Source organism: Netta rufina (assembly GCF_964035555.1).
Source record: "Netta rufina genome assembly, chromosome: 20".
Classification (NCBI taxonomy): domain Eukaryota; kingdom Metazoa; phylum Chordata; class Aves; order Anseriformes; family Anatidae; genus Netta; species Netta rufina.
In genome coordinates, this window is record NC_140144.1 from 8105804 (window position 1) to 8125320 (window position 19517).

Here is a 19517-nt window from a genome sequence, read left to right on the forward strand (position 1 = left end):
CTGACATACGCTACCTGTTGTACATAGTGTCCTTGCACCGAGCCCATACTAACTGCTGGTCCAGACGGCTTCCCATTTGGGCTGGCAGAGCTAGGCCTGGAAATCGAAGAGTCGACAATATTCATGGAGTAAATTCTACAATGGAACGAGAACCTTATTCATGTGTGAAAGAAAACAGGACTGTAGAAAGCAGCAGTAGACAGGGCATGAGTCTGTACTGTGCAGATCAACGAGCTCCCCAGCCCAAAAGACAACACATGGATTGGTTAGAGGTTAAAAAAATAAAATAAAGTAACTGCAAGTCCCCAAATTCTCAGTGACCTGAAGGTTTGGAATGTCTACGCATTAGCATCTCACATCTTGAGAAGATGAGACCATGCTGGAACTAAAACATTTGGGCAGTGTTCCACAAATTTCTATCTTAACAACAGACAAGAAAACAAAAAACAAACAAACAAACAAAAAAACACAATTCCAATTTGCCTTTAAGACATGGAAAACAGCTTTATGTACTTCCCACAAGCACAAATGACCAAGTCAGAGACATCTTGGGCTCTACTCAAAACTGAAAGCCACGATCATACAACTTAATACAAGTGTTTGGACTACAGTAAGCACATTCTACACATGAAGATCCAAGTAGATCTTAAAGAGCACTGATGTATGCACCACGTCTCTGCAAATGGGGAACACTACTACTTCCCCGTTCTGACTACAGAGGCTAAATTCCGTCAGCATTTACCTGTATGCATGTGGTGATGGTACAGACCCTCCGGAGGACATGTTCTGTTTACCGTCGGAAAAATGAAACCCTTTCATTTCCATTTGGGAGGACTACAGAGGAAAATGAGTGAGAGCACATCATCTTTGCATCCACAGTAACGGATATGACTTCATATGAACATATAAACCAAGTTTTTGCCCTTCTACCCATCATGCCCATTAAAAGAAACATTTTTCATGTGAAGTAAATGAGGCTTGTAAGTGAAATGATCCGCTTGTATTAAATCAACAAGCCAGGAGCACAAGCAAACACTGAACCTGGAAGTTAACTGCTGTGCTTTCTTTCCCCTGGAGTAGAAAAACTTATGATACAAATCCATCAAACCAGACATGACATTAATATACCTACTCAAATGGACAAGCTTCACAACAGTGTGAAATATCTGGGCAGTATTCCAACTGTGTCTGGAGCTCACCACCCCTCAAGCACTCTGGGGAAACCTGTGTAAACATGTAATAAAACTGGAGACTCCAAACTGGATCAAGGCAGGATGGGGCTCCCTGGAAACAGAACGATGGCCAGCAGCAAAACCTGTGAGGCTGCTGACCTGTGCTTTCGAGATGAGAAGTAAAGGACTCCATTTTTACACCAAGCCTTGGCTTTGATATTTAAGGATCCCCTTTAACAAGCAAGATCAAAGAGCAAAACTTCAGTGCAAGAGGGGTTAATGAACGCCAAGATGAGCATGCAGGAGTTAATCCTTACCTCCCTGCTGGTAGCAAGAACTGAAGGCTGCGATCCAGGAGGGAGAATTCTTCGGGGAGCTCCTACAGGCAGGTTTTGCCCCTGAGGAAGTTGGATGGACTGCGGTAGAATCAGGGGCTGCTGGCCAGAGCCATAGCGGGGCAGAGGAAGCTGGGAGCCAGGCACAGGCATTGTTAACTGTGTGATAAGGACATGTAGTTACTTAACAGCAGCAGCGGTGTTGGGTTTGACACACCCTCTCCCCATACCCTGAAAGCACGGTACTGCTAAAAGCAATCTCACTAACGGTGCAGTCTGGCACAGAGTAAATGCAAATTAATGTAACAGAGCAAATTTCACACTGAAATGCATGTGCGGGTAGTGTTGCCAACACCCTACCAGCTGGGTTTCTAACATAGCATTGATTTAACATAACTGTGCTCAGCCACAGGGCTCTTCTCCTTGCCTAGAACCTACATCCCGTTCTTCAGGCTTCCTCATGGTCTCTGCATGGGTGATTTTTCTCTTGATCCCACAGCAGCGTCAGACAGCTGAGTCAGTGTCAGACACCCTGTTTGCAGCTTTAGTACCTAAATCAGGAATTGTGTTCTACTTTCATGCCAAGATGTTTTGGGGAGTGGAACTCTAGAGCAAGTAACAGTTACCTCTCCATGTTCTGCAATGAATTTCAAACCAATTATGGCAACAATTAATCCTAATTTACAAGGAGCAGCTCATGATTCAACAGCCTCCTTTCTCTCTATTTTTTTCCTTTATTCCTCACAACTGTTGGATTTGGGAGGTTCTATGACACCACTTTGTGACAAAAATAATAAAATTTAAGGCTAAATTTACCCAGTGATCCAAGCATAAGAGATCAGGTTATTAGGTTATTATGGATAAAGCATTTATTCAAATATTTAATTTGGCAGTGTTCTCTGTATTTTCCTCAGCTAAATTACTTTCAGAATTAACTGTTTTTAAGTCAGTCACAACATAGAAAACCCTGTTTAAGTAAAAAATCAATGGTCCCCATAAACCTTAACATGTTGCACAAAACACATGCAAGCTGAATTTAATGAAAGTACCAAACCTCTACAGAGAATCAGAACACATTTATCCATGAACACAGTTATGCTCACAAAAGGATTCAAGATCTTTTTCTGAATGGTGCTTTACAAAAGCTTTGTACCCTACACCAAGGCACACAGTAAAATTCTTGTTAAGATGCTGCCAAACAGATCAACAGAAATTAAGACCACCTGGATTCCAAATGAACTGAGAAAATACATGAGCTTTAATTAAAACATTAATTACTCTGGAAGCTATGTTAAATCTGAAAGAGATGGGAATTTGGCTCTTGAAAGTGGTACTTTTAGGACAACTATCACATCATGACCTCCTACCCGGGAAGTACTGTAAGGTTTGATTCTACATGAAACGTTCATCTTGCAGACAAAGACATCCAAGTCAGAAAAAACAAATGGGCATCTCAGCAGGGGCAGACGAGTAATCAGCAAGAATCACATTAAATAAAGGTGCTACATGTTTGAAACAATGGCTCATTGACTCACAGAAGAGTCTCCTGGGGAAGCCTTTTGTCCCTACAGAGAGCTTAGCCCACAGAAACACATGGCTAAGCACAAATATCCAATCCAGTCCCAGAAACACATGGAACCCTGCACAACTGAGTGGCTTGAAAAGTCCTGCTCCTAACCTGTGTAAGCTGAGAGTCCATCATCTGGGAGGCTCCCATCCCAGCTGCCTGGTTTATCTGGCCTTCATAAACCAGTGCCTGGCTTCCGTTCATGGGCTGATAGGGGGACCCAGACTGGGTTTTCACCACCTCCAAGGGCTGCATGCCTGGGAAGGCGGAATACGGAGCCTTCAGAGCAGTGCCTCCTGTCAGGACCATCGTGCTGGGCTGAGACAGACTGGGGTGCATGTACACCTGAGACCTGGGGAAGAAAAACATGCTGAAGTCACTAGGCAGAAAACCTTTAGAGACTGTACACACATACCACTATCAGGATAGATGTGGCTTGCAAGTAGATCTCAGAGTATCTACCGAATTGATAGCTTAGAACTAAGACGTAGCCTCTTTTACATACAGGATTTTTCTTTTACTTCCACTTTTAAGCCCTTACAACCACGTCCTTGTGTTGCAGGAACATTCAACAGAATGACAGCATGTCCCATCCAAAATTTAAATACTAATGTTCTGCACAATATGCTCTGGATTAGCAGTAAGGAGAGGATCCAAGTAACCAGAAGTCTGTAGCAGTTTTTCAAAGTAGAAATCAGAAATTAAAGATTCAGCCAGCTCTAGCAATTTATTTTTTTTAAATCCCCATGTCTAGTTTTGAGGTCTCAAAGTACCATTCTGACCACTTGCTCTCATCTTATGCAGAATGATTCTCACAGCCAGCCCAACTCTGAAGAGGACGTCTCATTCCTTCACTTCTAGTAAGCAGTTCTTTTAGCCAAGTACTCTTGATGTTTCTTACATTAGTTTGATTTCTAATTTGAATCTTACTATTTTTTCCCCAAAGAGCAAACATTCACTCTGTTCTCGTCTTGCAGTTTTTATCTAATAAAAAATGTTATGTAACGCCCTTATGCAGGTACTCAGCTCTGATCAAGCCATCCCTTAGCACAGTCATAAACCAAATCCAGTAAGCAGCAGGCTCTGAATTTCTCATTAAAAAAATTGTATTCCAACCCACAAACCTCCTCTTTCCGCATCTTTCTCAGGATTTGCCTCCCCCTTTGAGGCATTACAACTAAATACAATTTTTCTTTGCCACTGTCTTACAAAGAAGCATGCTACAAAGAGCCCTTATGTACCCTGATACCCTTGTTCTCCACCCCAATGCTTCCCAGCACTGTTACTATGAAATAGAAACAAGATGTCAAAGGAGGAAGAGGAGATGAGTACAGAGTATCTGACCAATCTACTTCCCCATAAGCAACAGAAGAGTTAAGGCCACAAGGAAATGAAAAACTGGAAGCAGTTACCTGAAGGGCTGTATGGAGCTGTACATCTCCTGGGACTGGGAAACAGGCAGACCACCCCTCAAGCCAAGCTGAGCTTGGGCCTGTAAGGATGTGTGGAGGGAAATGGGAATCTGTTGAGCAGCAGCGGCCTGCAGGAGAAATTAAGATGACTGAGAGGTATGAGAGCAGCCATTAAGATGACTGAGAGGTATGAGAGAAGCTCTCCCTGACTCTTAAAAAGCCATCATTTTCCTCAGTGAGTCAATGTGCCATGACAATTACCTACACTGCAGCTTTACCCAGCCCCTCTTTCTTCCACGGAACAGGAGCATTGATACAAAGGCACTGGTACAAAGAAAAAAGCAATTCCCTCCCTTTCATTTCACTAACCTGTAACACCTACTGGGAAGCAGCATTCAAGGAAGCTAAAGGGAGCCACACCTAAGCCCCTTTGGGCTGCCAGAGAAATAAATGACTTCTTGTTTCTGACCCTGAAAGACTTCCTGAGAAACCATTAGCTAGTTTGATTTCTCCCTTACCTGTTGGTAGCTTTGCTGCTGAGGTATTGTCTGAGGAACCAGGCGGGGCTGACTTGCAAACACATGGCCATCCAGATAGAGGGGTGGAATATGGTTACCTGAACATCAGAGAAGACAGGCTGTAACTCAGGGTACAGGCAGGGTACACTGCAGAGACCTGTGGGTCCATCAAGACTAACAGTTCAGGAATTGGCCACCTGCACTCCAAACTTCTCCTATCTGCCAGAAACCGACTCCACAATCATTTTACCTTTGCAGCTAGGAGGGATGGAAAGGGCAAACATGGCATGTGAGACCTTCACACAAGCAATCTAAAGCCTTTTTTTTTTTTTTTTTACCAAAGGGTGGCACCAAGAAGAAAGTGGTGTGCCACTCCTTTGTTTACATATTCGAACCAAGGGATTTTCAAGCAAAAAGGGGGAAGAATTTGGCGGGGTGGAGGAGAGAAGAAATCACCATGCTTGGAAACGATCTGTTTTCCAAATACATTCCCTACAGTGGCCCTATTATCACTTCGGCCCAGCACATTCCACTCCCTTCCTGAATTGAGAAGTAAGAAAGGCATTCATGAGAGGTTTTCTGGGACCCAAGAATCAGAGTCCAGGTACATTTCTTCTTTCTTTTCCTGACACTCTCCCTAATTATAAACACAGTCAAGTTAGATGGTGTTTAACTTTTCCCTCTGTAATTCAAGGACAGCAACACCTTCTCACCTCCCAGAGTTATGCAAACTGTAAGGTATTTTGTTATGTACAAAGAACAAAATGTACTCTGAACTTGTGACACACAGAAAGTTTTAAGTAGTAAAGTGAGTACCAGAATGCTTGATACTGGGATTGTTAAGTGTCTCAGCCATAGGTTTCTTCTCTTTCTTTCTACTCTATTGAGTACACAGTGATGGGTAGGTAATACTCAAGTAACCTTCTCTAATGTGAGAAAACAGGCCCTTTTTCCATCTTGCCTGATTCTCCTTACGGATCCATTAAATACCAACTGGTCTGTTAATTTACATGGAAGCTCTTCTCACCGTGCTCTCTCTACTAGAATCCAACCAAACAGTGCAAGTACTACTGCTGCAGTTTGCAAATACCTGGAATAGATGCAGAAGGTGCTACGGACGCCACAGGCATAGGAGGCATAGAAACTCCACCAAAAGAGCTGTAGCTGACACCATTGGAAGCTCCAACACTGGAAGGAGGCTGGATGCCCGAGCCTGCACCTCCTGGAGAGTTCTGTTCTGGTAAACTAGGAGAGTTTTCCCAAGCTTTACGGGCAGACTCCATCTACGGAAATGAAGGGCAGTAACTGCAGACAATTCACGTGTGGAGGGGAACACTGAGGCCTAGGGCTGCTCATCTGTAAACTCTTACTTCAAATTCAATCCAGTCTAAGCATAATGGAAAGCTAGCACGGCTTAGGTCAAGAGGCTTCAGAACCATTCCCAATGGGCAAGCATCCATCAAAAACATTCATCGCTTGTGGTATTTGCAGAACTGTTTTGGGGGGAAGAGGGTGCAGGGTAAAGTGGTTTTTCATGTTGCCTTTTTTCTTTTTAAAACCAGTAGGTGTCTAGGATTACTGGTTTGTTATCTTATCCAGCTCCTGAGACAGTCACTAACAGGAAAGCTTTGCTGGACTTTTTTTTTTTTTTTTTTTTTACTTTACAATAAGGACTTCAGCATCCAGGACTGTTGGAACCCACCCCTGTCCTCCCATGCTGAATAGAACATATGCATAACTTTTACAGGAGCTAATTAAAGATTTAGCAGTGCCTGACAAAACACTCTGGGAGAGATCTCTCCACCCTTCACTACCCTGGTCAAGAAGACAAGGCAGCCGGGCCTAGGAGGAGCACACCTGCCAGCTTACCTACCTTAAGAGTAAGGTCTGCAGTGGGGAAGGACATTGGGTTCAGGCCAATGCACCGTTGGAGGTGATGATCTCTTCGCAGAATGGGAATGGACTGCGTTAACCCTGCCTGAGGGGAGATTGGTAAATGGTGAATACTCTGTAACTCTCCTGAGAATTTCAAGAGGCACCAGAGCCTCAGCTGGCAGCTATAGTAACTACACCTCAAAGGACTGAATCCTCAGTGGTACTGCAGGAGTTAAGTGCTGCATTCAACTGTTATCCACTCTGCTGATGGAATAAATTAAGCTTTGGCAGTGTGCAATGACTCCCTTTATGTAGAATTACACCAGCTTCCATTTAAACATCAATTTGACCCAGTAACTTCATTCTGCAGAAGTGCTCCCCCCACCGTATTTGGAATCTACCTGAATTTCTGACAGAATCTGTTTCTGAAAGAGCACTTCTGAAAAGAAAGACCCTTTAAGACAAACCTCCTAAACCTAACAGCCTACAAACTTGAAGGCATTTCAAAAGCAGCTTTGTGAGTTTTTCACATTGCTGTCCACAGCTGAGTCACAAGCTGAGCTTTCGCTGTGCTCACTCTTTCATACAAAATAATGAAATACACAGATGGCTAGAACAAGCTAGAAAACCTCTCAGAGGGCCTGGCTAACAAGATACAGCTCTGTGCCTTGCTGTGGCAGATGAGGTGTTCTGAAGAAGCTAGCAGCCCAGGCCTAAGATTGCCACTATCCACATCATGTCCATTATCAGCTCTCTTCTGCGTCTCGGGGCAGGAGACTGGCGACCTCAGAGATCTGCTAAACCTCTTGCTTTACACAGGTCACTGAATGACAATGGAGTTGCTCGCTGTATCACTCCTGAGCTAGCCATGCTCATTTCATCAAGGTACCTCAGGGGCACAGATATTCATTATGGATTTTAGTCACATGTGATGCCCAAGCATCAAGTGTTAAGTGAACTGCAAAGAAATACGCTTGCTCTGTTTGGAATTGTCTGAGATTTAACCAAGGAGAGGCTCAGATGAATCAAGGCCAAAATAAAAAAAGAAATACTTACATTACTGGCCAAGGCATCCTGCAATTTGGTGACAGGGTTAGCTGCAGTGCCAGAAGCAGAACCAGGTGGCAAGCTGAAGTCAGAGTCCTGAAAAAGCAGAACACACAAAATTCAAATCGAGGCCTGAAGGCCACCCACCTGCTTCTCATGGTTAATGAATTTAGCCTGAATCATGACACTAGAAACTAAAGACTGTCCTCCAGTAAGCCTTGCTGAAAGAGAACATGGAGACACTTCTCAGCACTCGGTAGCAGACAACCCCCAGAGGCACACAAAGCTTTAGAAGGCCATGATCTTGTCCATCACCTCTGTCACCACCCCAACTGGTCCTTGGGACACTATTTCTAAAAGGACATTATGCATTTGCCAAGACATCTTGAGCACCTGGTTTGTGTCAATAATGAAATCTAAGGCAAAGCTACAGCATACATGCTGGAAGCTTCCTCTAAATAATCCTGCTGCCTCAAACCACCGTCCACATCTCGACAAGCTCAAACCACCAAGAAGATAAAATTAAATTCAATCCTCACTTTAGGATTTACTCCAAATTCAATGGGTGGCACAGGAAGTACAGAATCCACGTGAATTTCCACCCCGTTAACAGGGGGAATATTCCCTTCCAGCCGTTCCGTTCCCTCCGAACCCTTTCTGTTTTTCAGGGAGCGTTCGTTGCCGATTGGTCCAGGCTTGTGTTCCTTGTTCTGTCCTGAGCCTTGATCTGAATCCTTAACAGGAAAGCAGAGAGGCTGAGACACAAAGACCAAATAACCCAATCTCAAGCCTTAAAAATGCTATCAAGAACAACAGAACCACTTCACAAGGTCTCTCACTACGTGCTCTGGCTTGGCTGCAAATCCAGATTACCTTTTTATCAGATTGCTTCTGCACTTGCTCCTTCTGGCAGTCAGGCTTTGGATCCACCAGGCCAGCCCCATTCATCTCCTCTGGTTTGAGGGTGCCATATGGAGAACTGCGCTGAGAGGAGGTCGCGGAGGATTCCCGAGACTCCGCGCTCAAGTCAATGCCACTATCCCCCTGGCTGCCTTTAAAACCCTGCTATGCAAAGCACGAAATGTGTTAAAGCCCCGGACTCCGACCCAGCTCCACAAAAGAGGAAAAAAATCCCAGAAAACAGCAAGACCACGTCCCCTTTTCAAATCACATTCTTGGTTAACTGCAAGGAGTTGGTCTTGACCTGCAGCATCCCTTGGCTACTGCTTCACCTCCACACAACTCTGAGCTGGGCTAACCAAAGCATTAACCCGACTCTGGCTTTAGAATAAAGGCCAAAGTGTCGCACGTGGCAACAAGGCAGAGACTGCCAAACTCATTACACTTGTAACCCAAACCAGATTTGGGCTCTGGTCTCCAGAGGTGAAGCATTCTGGAACTTCCTCTGCCGTCCCTGCGTTTAGGCTATAGCTACACACTGCTCATGGAATGAAACAAAAATTAGCTATGGGCTTCCACCATCCTGGACAACACACTGCCTCCAGTTAGGAGCATAACCCTGGAATACCCCTACCAGAGAGTTACTACAGATTTATACGCATGTGTAGCGCTACGCATCACTTGGCCCTCTAGGTTAGAGCAGCATGAAGCTCAAATCAGAGCTGCAGAGAGACAGTTTAAAATTGCACAAGCAGAGCTGACAGTCACTAAGCACAGATGGAGCATGGAGAAGCATAAGCCACCTACTTCAGTACATTGTACACGAGATACCTGAATGGCACATTAGGTGCCACTTACCTCAGCGGAGCTAGATTCAGTACCATTAAAGGTATTTACAGGCTTGCTCCAGGAATCACTTCCAGGAGACTGAACGGAAAGAGCTGGAAGAAAAGGGAGGGCAGAGTTCAGCTGCTTAACACGAAACTGTGGGCACATCTTGTACACCACGCATGCTGCACGATTAACATCCCATTTCTGGACATGAGAAAGGATATTTTCACCACCACAAAAAGCCATTGCTCCCCAGTCAGCTGAGACATGACAGCACAGAATAGACAGGCTGCAGAGAGGGAGGTAGAGAACAGGGACAAGAGATTTCTTTGGGAACATGAGAACGATAGGAGAAAGAAGGAGCAGAGATAGAAACAAGGAAGGCTCTAGATATTCAGTGATGGAGGATGAGAAAAGAGGAAGGCACAATAAGAAAGCAGCTGAAGTAGATCCAACCCAACAAGCCTAGAAAAACATTGCGCAGGACCTTGATCTCACAAGAAGGCCCAGGAACCAGATTAGGAGACTGACGTGGTCAACAAGAGAAGGATGGTTAAACAGTACAGTTTTGAACAGATGTCTGCTAGCTCCCTTCCCACCTCCAGCATCAGAAAATAGAAAGTTGTCTCCTCATAAGCACGGACACCCTGTCCTTCCTACACACACCTGAGGATTCCCCACTTTCATGAAATACTCTAAACCAAACATACAAACTTACCTGGGCTGTTGCTCTCCCAGATCTCCGTGCCCAGGCTGTTTCCAGACACTGTTACATCACTTTGCTCCAAGCACAAGCTGTTCTGCTTCTTAGCAAATCGAGGAGGAATGCGAGACTGAAGGACGCGGGCCTTAGCAGGTGCCTGACAGAGAAAAGACACAAGCTCTAAGACCTGTCGCTGAACTGGGGCTAACAAAGCCTGCTCCAGGCAAGTCTGATCCCTGGGTTTCTAAACACTGCAATGTCAAGAGCCCCTAACCCATGCAACAAAACTGTGTTTCACAAGAACGTGAAAAAATGCTGTCTTCAGCAGCATGTTGTTGTTTTTTGTTTTTTTTTCAGGGGGCTAGGGAGTGTTCGCAGCACAAAGCAAAGTGGTATCACTCGTACATCAGACTTGCTCTGCTTAATTCCTCTTCTTCGCTCCAGACAAAGAAAGATCAAGTCATAATTTCACCGTACAGAGATGGCTCTTTCACAGTACCAAGCTTTGGACGGAGGGAGAAGCACATCCCTTCAAAACTTCAAGACCATTCCTGTTGCCCATTCACACGTTGTCCTCAGCTAATTTTAAAAACCAAGCAACCAGGCTTTTATAGCTTTGCTTGGAAGATTCACTCCACCCACCACGAGCCTCCCCTGCCAGAAAGCATTTCCCAGTGATGCTTTTTACTTGCATTTCATCCTCCACATTTTATTAAGTCTCCTTTCACGTTAAAATATTCTCTTCTCCTAGTACATGCAGACAAATTCCTCCCTCCTAGATGTTACTTAACATTACAGTCTTAAATCTTTTATTGTAAATCAACTCCATTACCCTATTCTGAACATAAAACTGTGAGAGTTCCAGTTTGTTTCTTTCTTTCTGGTAAGGTGCCCAGACACAAAGCTGGTAAGCCTGGCAAAGAAGCTACCACATCCTGTTCTAACAGTAACACGCTGATGTGGCCAGAGGGTGCAGAGATCCTCCACTGCTCACTGCTGCCCAGTGTCCCACCAACAGGCTCAGTAAGTCAAGTCGCTTTGAGTAAGTCTCACTTTAAAGAAACCCTCCTTAACTCACAATTAATGATTCTGCTAGATGAGAACAATCAGAAATCTTCAAACTATCCTTTTCAGACCAACAACCCCTGCCATCAGAGCCAAAATACATTTCCCAGGCCTGATACCAGATCAATCCTACTTTGGCCAACTGCGTTTTTCTGCTTATCCAAACACTTTTGGGGGCCCTGTACCTCTGACTACTGTCAAAACAGCGTAACAGTTCAAGTTTTTTCTGCCTTCTACTCCTTACCTGAGCAGCCTGTTCCTTCTTTCTCCGTTCCTCTTCCAGCAAACGGCGCTGCTTTTTGGTAAGAACTTCAATGAAGCCTTCACCTGCCATTGAACCTACTTCATTCTCTTCCGCTGTGCTCGACACCCGATTATCAATGATGGTACCTAAACAAAGTGCACATGGGAAAAAAAAAAAAAAATTGTGCATGTGTGTATGCATATAAAGCTTTGACACTGCACTCATTTAAAGAGTGTGTTCCAAATAGAATCCATACACAAGCAAACAAGTTTAGCCAGCAGCACTGCAGCTAAGCTTTGAAAACTAAGGCACAGAACAGACATCTACTAGTCACATTGTCCACCACTGCTTTGCTGTCCTCTGCCTCGAGGTGAGCATGCTCCAGCTGGGAGAGCTTGGGAACATGTGTTAGCTCAAGTAACTTCAGATGTGTTATCAGCAGGAAGGAACCCGAGGCCCACTTTAGATGTTCTTTCAATTTCCTTCTCACTATGTAATGTATTTTGGGCTTGAAATTTAACAGTTTACTAGAACCAAACTTTCCATGGAAGATAGATTTGATTTCTGTCAGATCTGGCTGAAAATTTGGGTTTTAAATTTAAAACCCAATTGCCTTCCATGTCGTCCCTATTTAGACGCACTGCAATCTTCCTGTGTAAGTAAACAGAAAATAATCTAGACACATATTTATTAAGTTACACTGGTTTGAATTTGCCTTGCTTGAAGTCAGCCACAGTGTGTTAGTTATCCCGTAGAAAAGAAATAAGACACTCACTTCCATAATTCAGTTCGAACTGTGACAACACCTCTCCCTTCTCGCCTGCTCTCTGTGCAGTGGATTTGGGCTCCTTCTCTGGCTTTTTACCCGGCCCTTCAGCACTCTCTGAGTTAGCATGGGAAGCCCTATCCAGGCTGTAAATGGAGTGGTTGCTTCCACCACTGGTGTTCCCAAGGCCTCCTCCTTCTTCTGGAGATCTACAAGGAAAGAAGAGAAAGGAATTAGATTTGTTACAAGATGAAAAGTAGCAGCAAGAAAACAAACAAAACCCCATGGGCTGTATTTTCCTTGCCAGCTTTCTAATCACATCTCATTCTTCTTCAGCCTTTGCGCAACTGAAGGTAGATATTAATTCTGAGCACATAACTCATTAGAAGAGGAAATGGGATGGAAATAGAACCTGTGCTCATGAGTCAACCAACAGGTTGCTCCCCAACAGAGCTGATAACCTAGCCTGTCCCCATGGGAGGGCTCTGTGCTTCTGAACCAGTGTCTCCTGACCTCCTGTGACACTGCCCCAATCGTTCCCCCTGCTTGTCTTTGCAATTGGCACACACTTCCCAGCAGGCATAAGCTGAAGGGAAGGAAGATGGAGGGAAAAGTGGCAACACTGAACCAAAAAAGTCATTTTCCCCTTTTTGTTTCTCCCAGAATTTTTTGCCCCTTTGAACATCAACCACACATCCTTTCCCCAAGGGTTCAACTCAAAAAAGAGGCATGATTAAAGGCAGCAGGGGCAGGGAGCAGCTTTCCCCTTCCCTTACTTTCTCTATCTACCAGCACGTATCTCTCCCGACATCAGCTCTCCTCTCCCTCACTTCCATGTAAGCTACGATTAGCTACTGCCTCCTGGGGTTGGGGGAGCTGGGTGCCAAGCAAGGAACAAGTTGCCTATTTGTCAGCGCTTTAAACCCAATACGATGAAGCTGCACAAGGACCTTTATCTCCTGTTCCTAGGAGTGGAAAGTAATAAGGTAGCTGCCAAATTAGCCAGGACCAAGGCACAGCTAACCCAGCATCCTGTCTCTGATGTTGGTGGCCATCAGATTCTTCACTAGACGCTTGCAATGAAATACTTAATCCTTAGTACTCACGGGAGGAGCTCCTCCCAGCAGGTTAGGAACACACAGCACCACTTACCATTCATCACCAGCCTCCACTAAGGACTGAGAGAATCCTTGCTCAGACATGGCTAGGAGTGGCAATGACACGTGGCTCTCAGGCCACAACCACACTCCTGGGAAGCCAGGTTAGAGATGCTCAACCTGCACAAGCCACAGCAACCCATGCCGGGTAAACCCAACCCTTGCTTTATTCTCTGGCACACTCCCTGAGGGACCCACAGCAGGAGAGGTTTGGAGTTACAGATCAGGATTTCCTCCATTATCTTCCAAGCCTCTAGTGAGAGGCAGACCAGAGGGTGCAGAGCTGTCTTGGCAGGAAACTAGGACAAAGAAGGGCAGGAACTCAGAGGTCTGTCATGCCTACACTGTTGTGAACTTCCACACGACTGGATTTCCAGTGTGGTAGTAAAGGAATCAACTGGTTGTGAAGCACACACTGACAAAAACCTTTATCATGAGGTTGGATAAGAGGTGCTGGGAATCATCTGCACTAGACTGAGAGAAACAGGCAACAGCTCCCCCCTCACAATCCATCCCTTCCCCACTGCCCTGACATCTGCACACCCGATGACAGGCATCTATCGGCACGTCAGGACGCAGCCCTACCTTTTGCTTTTGATCAGCGTCCCGTTCTGCTGGCTCTCGTATCGAGAGGCTGCTCCTACACCACTCCTGACCGACTGCTCCACGTAGCCTGCCGGCTCAGCCTTGCGGCTCTGCCTGTCCACGAGCGGCCGCTGGCTGGAGAAGCTCCTCTTCGCCAGCTCTCTCTTCTCTCCCAAGCTACCGCTCCCCAGGCCGCCCTCAAGCTGCCCTTCACCCTCCGAAACTCCGTCTCGCCTCTCCCGCCGCTCGCTGAAGTCACTGCTCTCCGAAGCTGTCTCCCACTCCTCGTTGGCGTGGTCTGAGGAGTTCTGGTAGGACAGCTCAGGAGACCGCCTGCCCGAGATGCTGCTCTTCTCCGCCGTGGGCAGCTTGGGTCTTCCCGGCCACTGGCTGGGCAGCAGGTTGGGGGCTCCCTCCTCGGGGTTCCACTGCCCGACCGATTCCCGCTCCTGCCTCAGGCGCCTGAATCGCGGAGGTTTGTCCTGGCGGGGGGGACGCCGCCTGCGGAAGGGCCTGTTCTCTATGTTCTCCTGATCCGCCGAGTAATCCTCCTGGAAAAAGTGCCTCTTGTCATCCAGATGACTCTCCTCGAAAACCCGGCTGGAGAAGGAATCCACGTGCTTGTAAGAATCCTGGATGTAGTCCCTGTCAGACTGCTGCCTGCTCCCAAAAGCGTCCGACGGAGAGGTGTGGCTGTACTCCTGCCACCCCGCTGCCCCGCTCCTGCCTTGCCACTGGGTGGGCTCCTTACCCATGAAACCCCTTCGCCCATAGCCAGAGTTGCTCAGTCTTGGTGGCAGTGACCTCCCGAAAGCTCTCGGGGCCCTCATCTTAGGGTCCAGACTAGTGTGATCATCTGAATAGATTTTGTTGGACCTCCACGACTCTTTGAAGTCTCCCTTCTTCAAATCGCTGTCTTCCCTGTCCAGCACGGAGCCTTCGTTGCTGTTTTCTGAGCCCCTCTGTCGGCGACGTTTCGGGAGCTCCTCGTACTCCGACCCTTCGCTATGGGTCTCGCTTGCAATGCGGCGCCTTGGCTTGCCTCTGGGGAAATCTTCGGGCTGGTTGAACTCCCGAAGCCCTCGCCCTCGGCTGCTCCGCTGGTTGTTGTAGACCCCCCGACTGCTCACAACAGTGCCGCGGCCTCTGAAACTGAACTCCCTGAAGCCTCTCCCTCGCCCCCGCCCTTGACCTCTCCCACCAAAGGCTTGCTCCTCATCAATGAAGATCCAGTTGTTTCTTTTTGTGGGAGGGAGATCACTGGACTCTCTAGACAGCTTGTTCTCCCAGGATCTTTCTGGTTTCTCTTCCTCCTCTTCCTCCTCCTCTTCCTCTTGCGACTTCTCAGCCTCTCGAGCAAGGCTGGCTTGGGAAGAACCTTTGTCATCCAGCAGGTAACGCGTGGAGCTCAGCAAGGTTGCAGCATCATCTGATTCATTTTCCACCTTCTGAACAGCTGCCTTCTCCTTCAGTGAGCGTGAGGTGTCCTCTCCCTCCAGTTTAACCTTCTCCATCTCCTTCTCCTTCTCCTCCACCTTGAGGGCTTTCAGGACTGGCTTTTTAATCGGGCCTGATCGTCGTGTCCTCCCAGTTTGCTCCTGCTGTTGACCACTTGTGTTTCGGATTTCAGGGGTCCACTCCGTTGTCTCCTCAGCAGGCTGTTTGGTATTAGCTCCTTCTTTTTTCCACGGGTCAGCACTGAACGACTGCTCGTCCCTGGGAGCTTCTTCAGCAACTTCTGCTGTAGTTTCTGAGGGTTTCTGATGGTGGCTGATATCCCAGCCGTTATACTCAGGCTTCTTCTCTGCTTGGATAAAATCAGGCTCGAGAGGCGAACACCTCAGGTTTGCATGCCGGCTGCCAGGGCAGGTTTCCTGCACATTCTCCTGGTGCTGAAACAAGAGATCTTGGCCTAGCCTCTGCGAAGACAGGCAGCTGTCAAAGTCTGCTTGGGCCTTCTTGTCAAAAGCATTCAAGTACTCCTCCCCTCTCTCCTCAAAGAGATCTCGCTGCGTGCTCAGACTCTCTGGCCTTCCAGGAGAGGCAGAGTAAGAGCTGTCGTTCCTGAGGAGGAGATAAACAACAAACAGAAAACAGTCAGCTAATGCAAAGCACAGCATGAGGCCAGGGGCCCAAGCTGACTGAAAGAGGTAGAAAAAAAATAAAGCAGGCTTTGTTCTACATCAGGAGACAACAGGCCTATAAATACATGAATGCTGGGCAGTCCAAGCCGAATCGCCTGGCTTGTCAAATCAATGGATGATAAAGCAGTTCCTATGATGGGCAGCAAACTTCAGAAATAAAGGAAGACAGTCTCCAACATACAGGGAGATCTGAGAACAAGTAGTTGGATTCAGGAAATATCAAAGAATTAGGAGACAAACTAGAACCTGTGAGAATTTCTGACTCATAGCTCCTACTGAACAGCCCTGCAAAGCTCCAGGCTGGTGAGCACGGACTGGCATCAGACAGAAACTCAGTTAACTCAGTCCGTAAGCACCTTCACAACAGAGGAACTCAACAGTGTAAGGCTGCTACCAGATCAGTACCTTGGCCTGCTCAGAGACATTTTTGGGGTCAACTCTAAGCCCGCTTTTCAGTAGGAGATGACCTGTAATGGCAGCACAGCCTCCTGCCACAGCCTGCCTCCCATCACAGCACGTGTGAGGACAGGAATTGTGCACTCACCTGGCATGCAGCCCCTCCATGGTGATGTTGTCAGCCTGTTTCTGATGTGACAGGGAGTACCCTTTGCTCTGCAGAGATGTGTAGCTCTCCTGGCCCCACACCGGCACAGGGTCCATGGGAGCAGCTTTCCTTTCTGCCTGCCCTGCCTGACAGTTCTGATCTTCAGACCGACAGCTGCTCCCACCGATGGAGTCCTGCTGGATCATGGGCTTCATAATTCCTGGTCACAACAGAGTTCACACCATTAACGCTAGGATCTCACTGCCAAAAAGAATTAACAGTCTACTACTGCTAGCCTGACTACCCTTCCTTCCAGGGCTGCGGGTGACTGCAGCCATGGAAACCTTTCTGTAAGAAAGGAGCCTGTGTTTGGGAAACACACAGCTGGGAAATGTACTGGGAATGATACAGAAGGTGACACAGCTTTCAGAGAGCAGCTTACACACCACACACCATCACTAGCTTGAAAATGAACAGGTATATAAAACAAGCAGCAAACTCAAGGGAACGATTTATACATCCCAATGTTTATATTCACATCTCCGAAGATCAGTTAGAAGGTAAAAAGATGCTAAAAGCACACAGCTCGGGAACTACAAAATTTTCCTATCACATTTCTTGAAGGCCTATCAAGATTTCAAACAATTACAGTCACTCTCAAACACTCTCCTGGAACAGGCAAGGTCTGCCTTTACAACTGCTCTGGCTCCACAGCTGCTAAGATCTCCCAGTGCAGTGCAGGGGATGGGCAGGCAGGTGTCCTCCCTCCCAACCTCCTCTGCTTTCTCTTTAGCCCTCACTGTGCCTAAATTTCCCATCCCTAGAGAAGGCCAATCACAGCCAATCAGGCTAAGAAATCTGGGCAGAGGGCAGGTGGATGAAGCACAACAAAGTTAGGACAGCTGTAACTATCTCAACAGCTCAAATGCTCCCCCCAACACACACAGAGCAGAAAGCCCATGAAAGCCCAGTCCTGAGGACATCAGGCACCTGGGCTCTCACAGAAGCTCTAGGACTGTAACGCATTCCTTGCGTTCTACAACCCAGAAAACCAACTTCCAGTCTTAGGTCTGAGAAACATCTGCAGTAACTTGTCTGGTATCTGGAAAGTTAATGGCCACGATAAAGGGAAATACTGGAAATCCCTTACCTGAAGGGTGAAGGGCTGAAGGGTAGAAATCCACAGGGGTGCGACTCTGGGCCATACGAGGATCCATGTAGGAGGGCATCATCATCCAGCGAGGATCAAAGCCAAGCATCTGGGGGTGTGGTGGGTAGAATGTCCGCTGGGGGTGGGAATGGGACGGGGGAGGATAGACTTGCGGCTGCTGCCAGTGATGCATCTTGTACAGCTGCTCCTGCAGGGACGAAGGATGGGCTGTTTGACACCAACTGTTACAGTGCCAGGAATCACACTTGCAACCCAGCCAGCCCAAGGAAAACACATTCAACGTATTTGAGGCTCAAAACCAAATCAGAGCGGAGGGTAGAGCAGTTCAGGGAAATTCGTTACAAACTGGGAACGCAGCAATTGGTATTCTTTAAATCCCCAAGACACAGTAAATGCAGACGTGAGATTGAGCCACCACTACGGGCCACGGCATACTGCCAAATGCAAAGGATCACTTTCAAGACATGAGTTCAGATTTTTCCCAGCACTTCTATGAAATATAGGACAGTTTCCTGTCAAACATCATTTCCTAATTGGAATTAAATACTTCAGAAGATGTTGCTCTTTGAAGAAAATGCAATTATAAGTTTAGAGTGTATGCATAATACTTCTGTTCTTGTTAGGCAAACAGATTAGATAAGAACATCCTAAATTCAATTAAGAGAGCTATTAATATTGTATAGTGTTTCCTGTACATCCTACAGAGATGGACTGACACTGCTGGGTTGCTTCCCATCTCCCACAAGGCCAGCACACCTTCCTTTAACATCCTAACAGTCCTCAGCTAATTTGACTTAACGTTTAACTTTTGCCTAGAGTCCAAGAAGAACCTGTATTTGAAGGGAGCTTTGTGTACTGCAGAAAGCTTTCAAAATGTGAACAACTCCAATTAACATGAAATACCCCTATTTACCTGTCAAGCTCGCCACCACATTCTTCTTACTAAGCTTACAGAAGTGTCAAATGCTGCAACTGTTTACAAAAAAGGCAATCCCCTACTGCAGAGCAAGAGGTGAACCCTTAAATCTGACGTGTCATTATGTCAAGAGAGAAAAACCAGATTAACACACAGATTCTGATTACCTAGCACTCCAGGATCTTCGAGAAAATGCTTCCTTAATGCCACCAGCCTATTTTTTATTTTCTTCTTTTCATGTAACCACTGCTACAAAAGCAGCAACACAAAGCACCCAAAATACAAACTGCTTTATACATACTAACAATACAAATGGTAAGAGCAATAAAATGAAAATTTAATGTTCTTCCAGTAACAATGCTGTCATGCTAATACCACCTCAGGTTAAAGACATCCAATTATTTTGAGTCTCAGATTATTTTTAGTTTCAGATCATCTCTTTCAAAGAGTAACATTAGCAACATTTGCTGCTGTACGTTTGATTCATGAAAATGCCAACTGCCCAATAACAAGCACAGAATAACAGCCACGAAAGAGTAATTACTAAGCCTCCGAGCAAAAGCCA

General features: G+C 46.4%; 1 protein-coding gene across 7 annotated transcripts in view; it reads right to left on the reverse strand.

The window, feature by feature from the left end:
* Nucleotides 1-19517, reverse strand: part of PRRC2B (proline rich coiled-coil 2B) — a 45507-nt gene that overhangs the window by 1445 nt on the left and 24545 nt on the right. For 2 of the 7 annotated variants that reach the window (XM_084299027.1, XM_084299026.1), the window contains exons 14-31: nt 18016-18223; nt 16866-17085; nt 14178-16241; nt 12445-12644; nt 11670-11815; nt 10376-10517; nt 9685-9767; nt 8800-8991; nt 8466-8660; nt 7936-8022; nt 6878-6982; nt 6095-6287; nt 5005-5102; nt 4487-4614; nt 3186-3426; nt 1490-1666; nt 743-834; nt 15-135 (exon numbers count right to left, since the gene is read on the reverse strand). In XM_084299027.1, coding sequence (XP_084155153.1) covers nt 15-135; nt 743-834; nt 1490-1666; nt 3186-3426; nt 4487-4614; nt 5005-5102; nt 6095-6287; nt 6878-6982; nt 7936-8022; nt 8466-8660; nt 8800-8991; nt 9685-9767; nt 10376-10517; nt 11670-11815; nt 12445-12644; nt 14178-16241; nt 16866-17085; nt 18016-18223 — 4692 coding nt within the window. The remainder of the gene's footprint in view (nt 1-14; nt 136-742; nt 835-1489; nt 1667-3185; nt 3427-4486; nt 4615-5004; nt 5103-6094; nt 6288-6877; nt 6983-7935; nt 8023-8465; nt 8661-8799; nt 8992-9684; nt 9768-10375; nt 10518-11669; nt 11816-12444; nt 12645-14177; nt 16242-16865; nt 17086-18015; nt 18224-19517) is intronic. The other 5 variants (XM_084299032.1, XM_084299028.1, XM_084299029.1 and 2 more) reach the window with 5 other exon arrangements.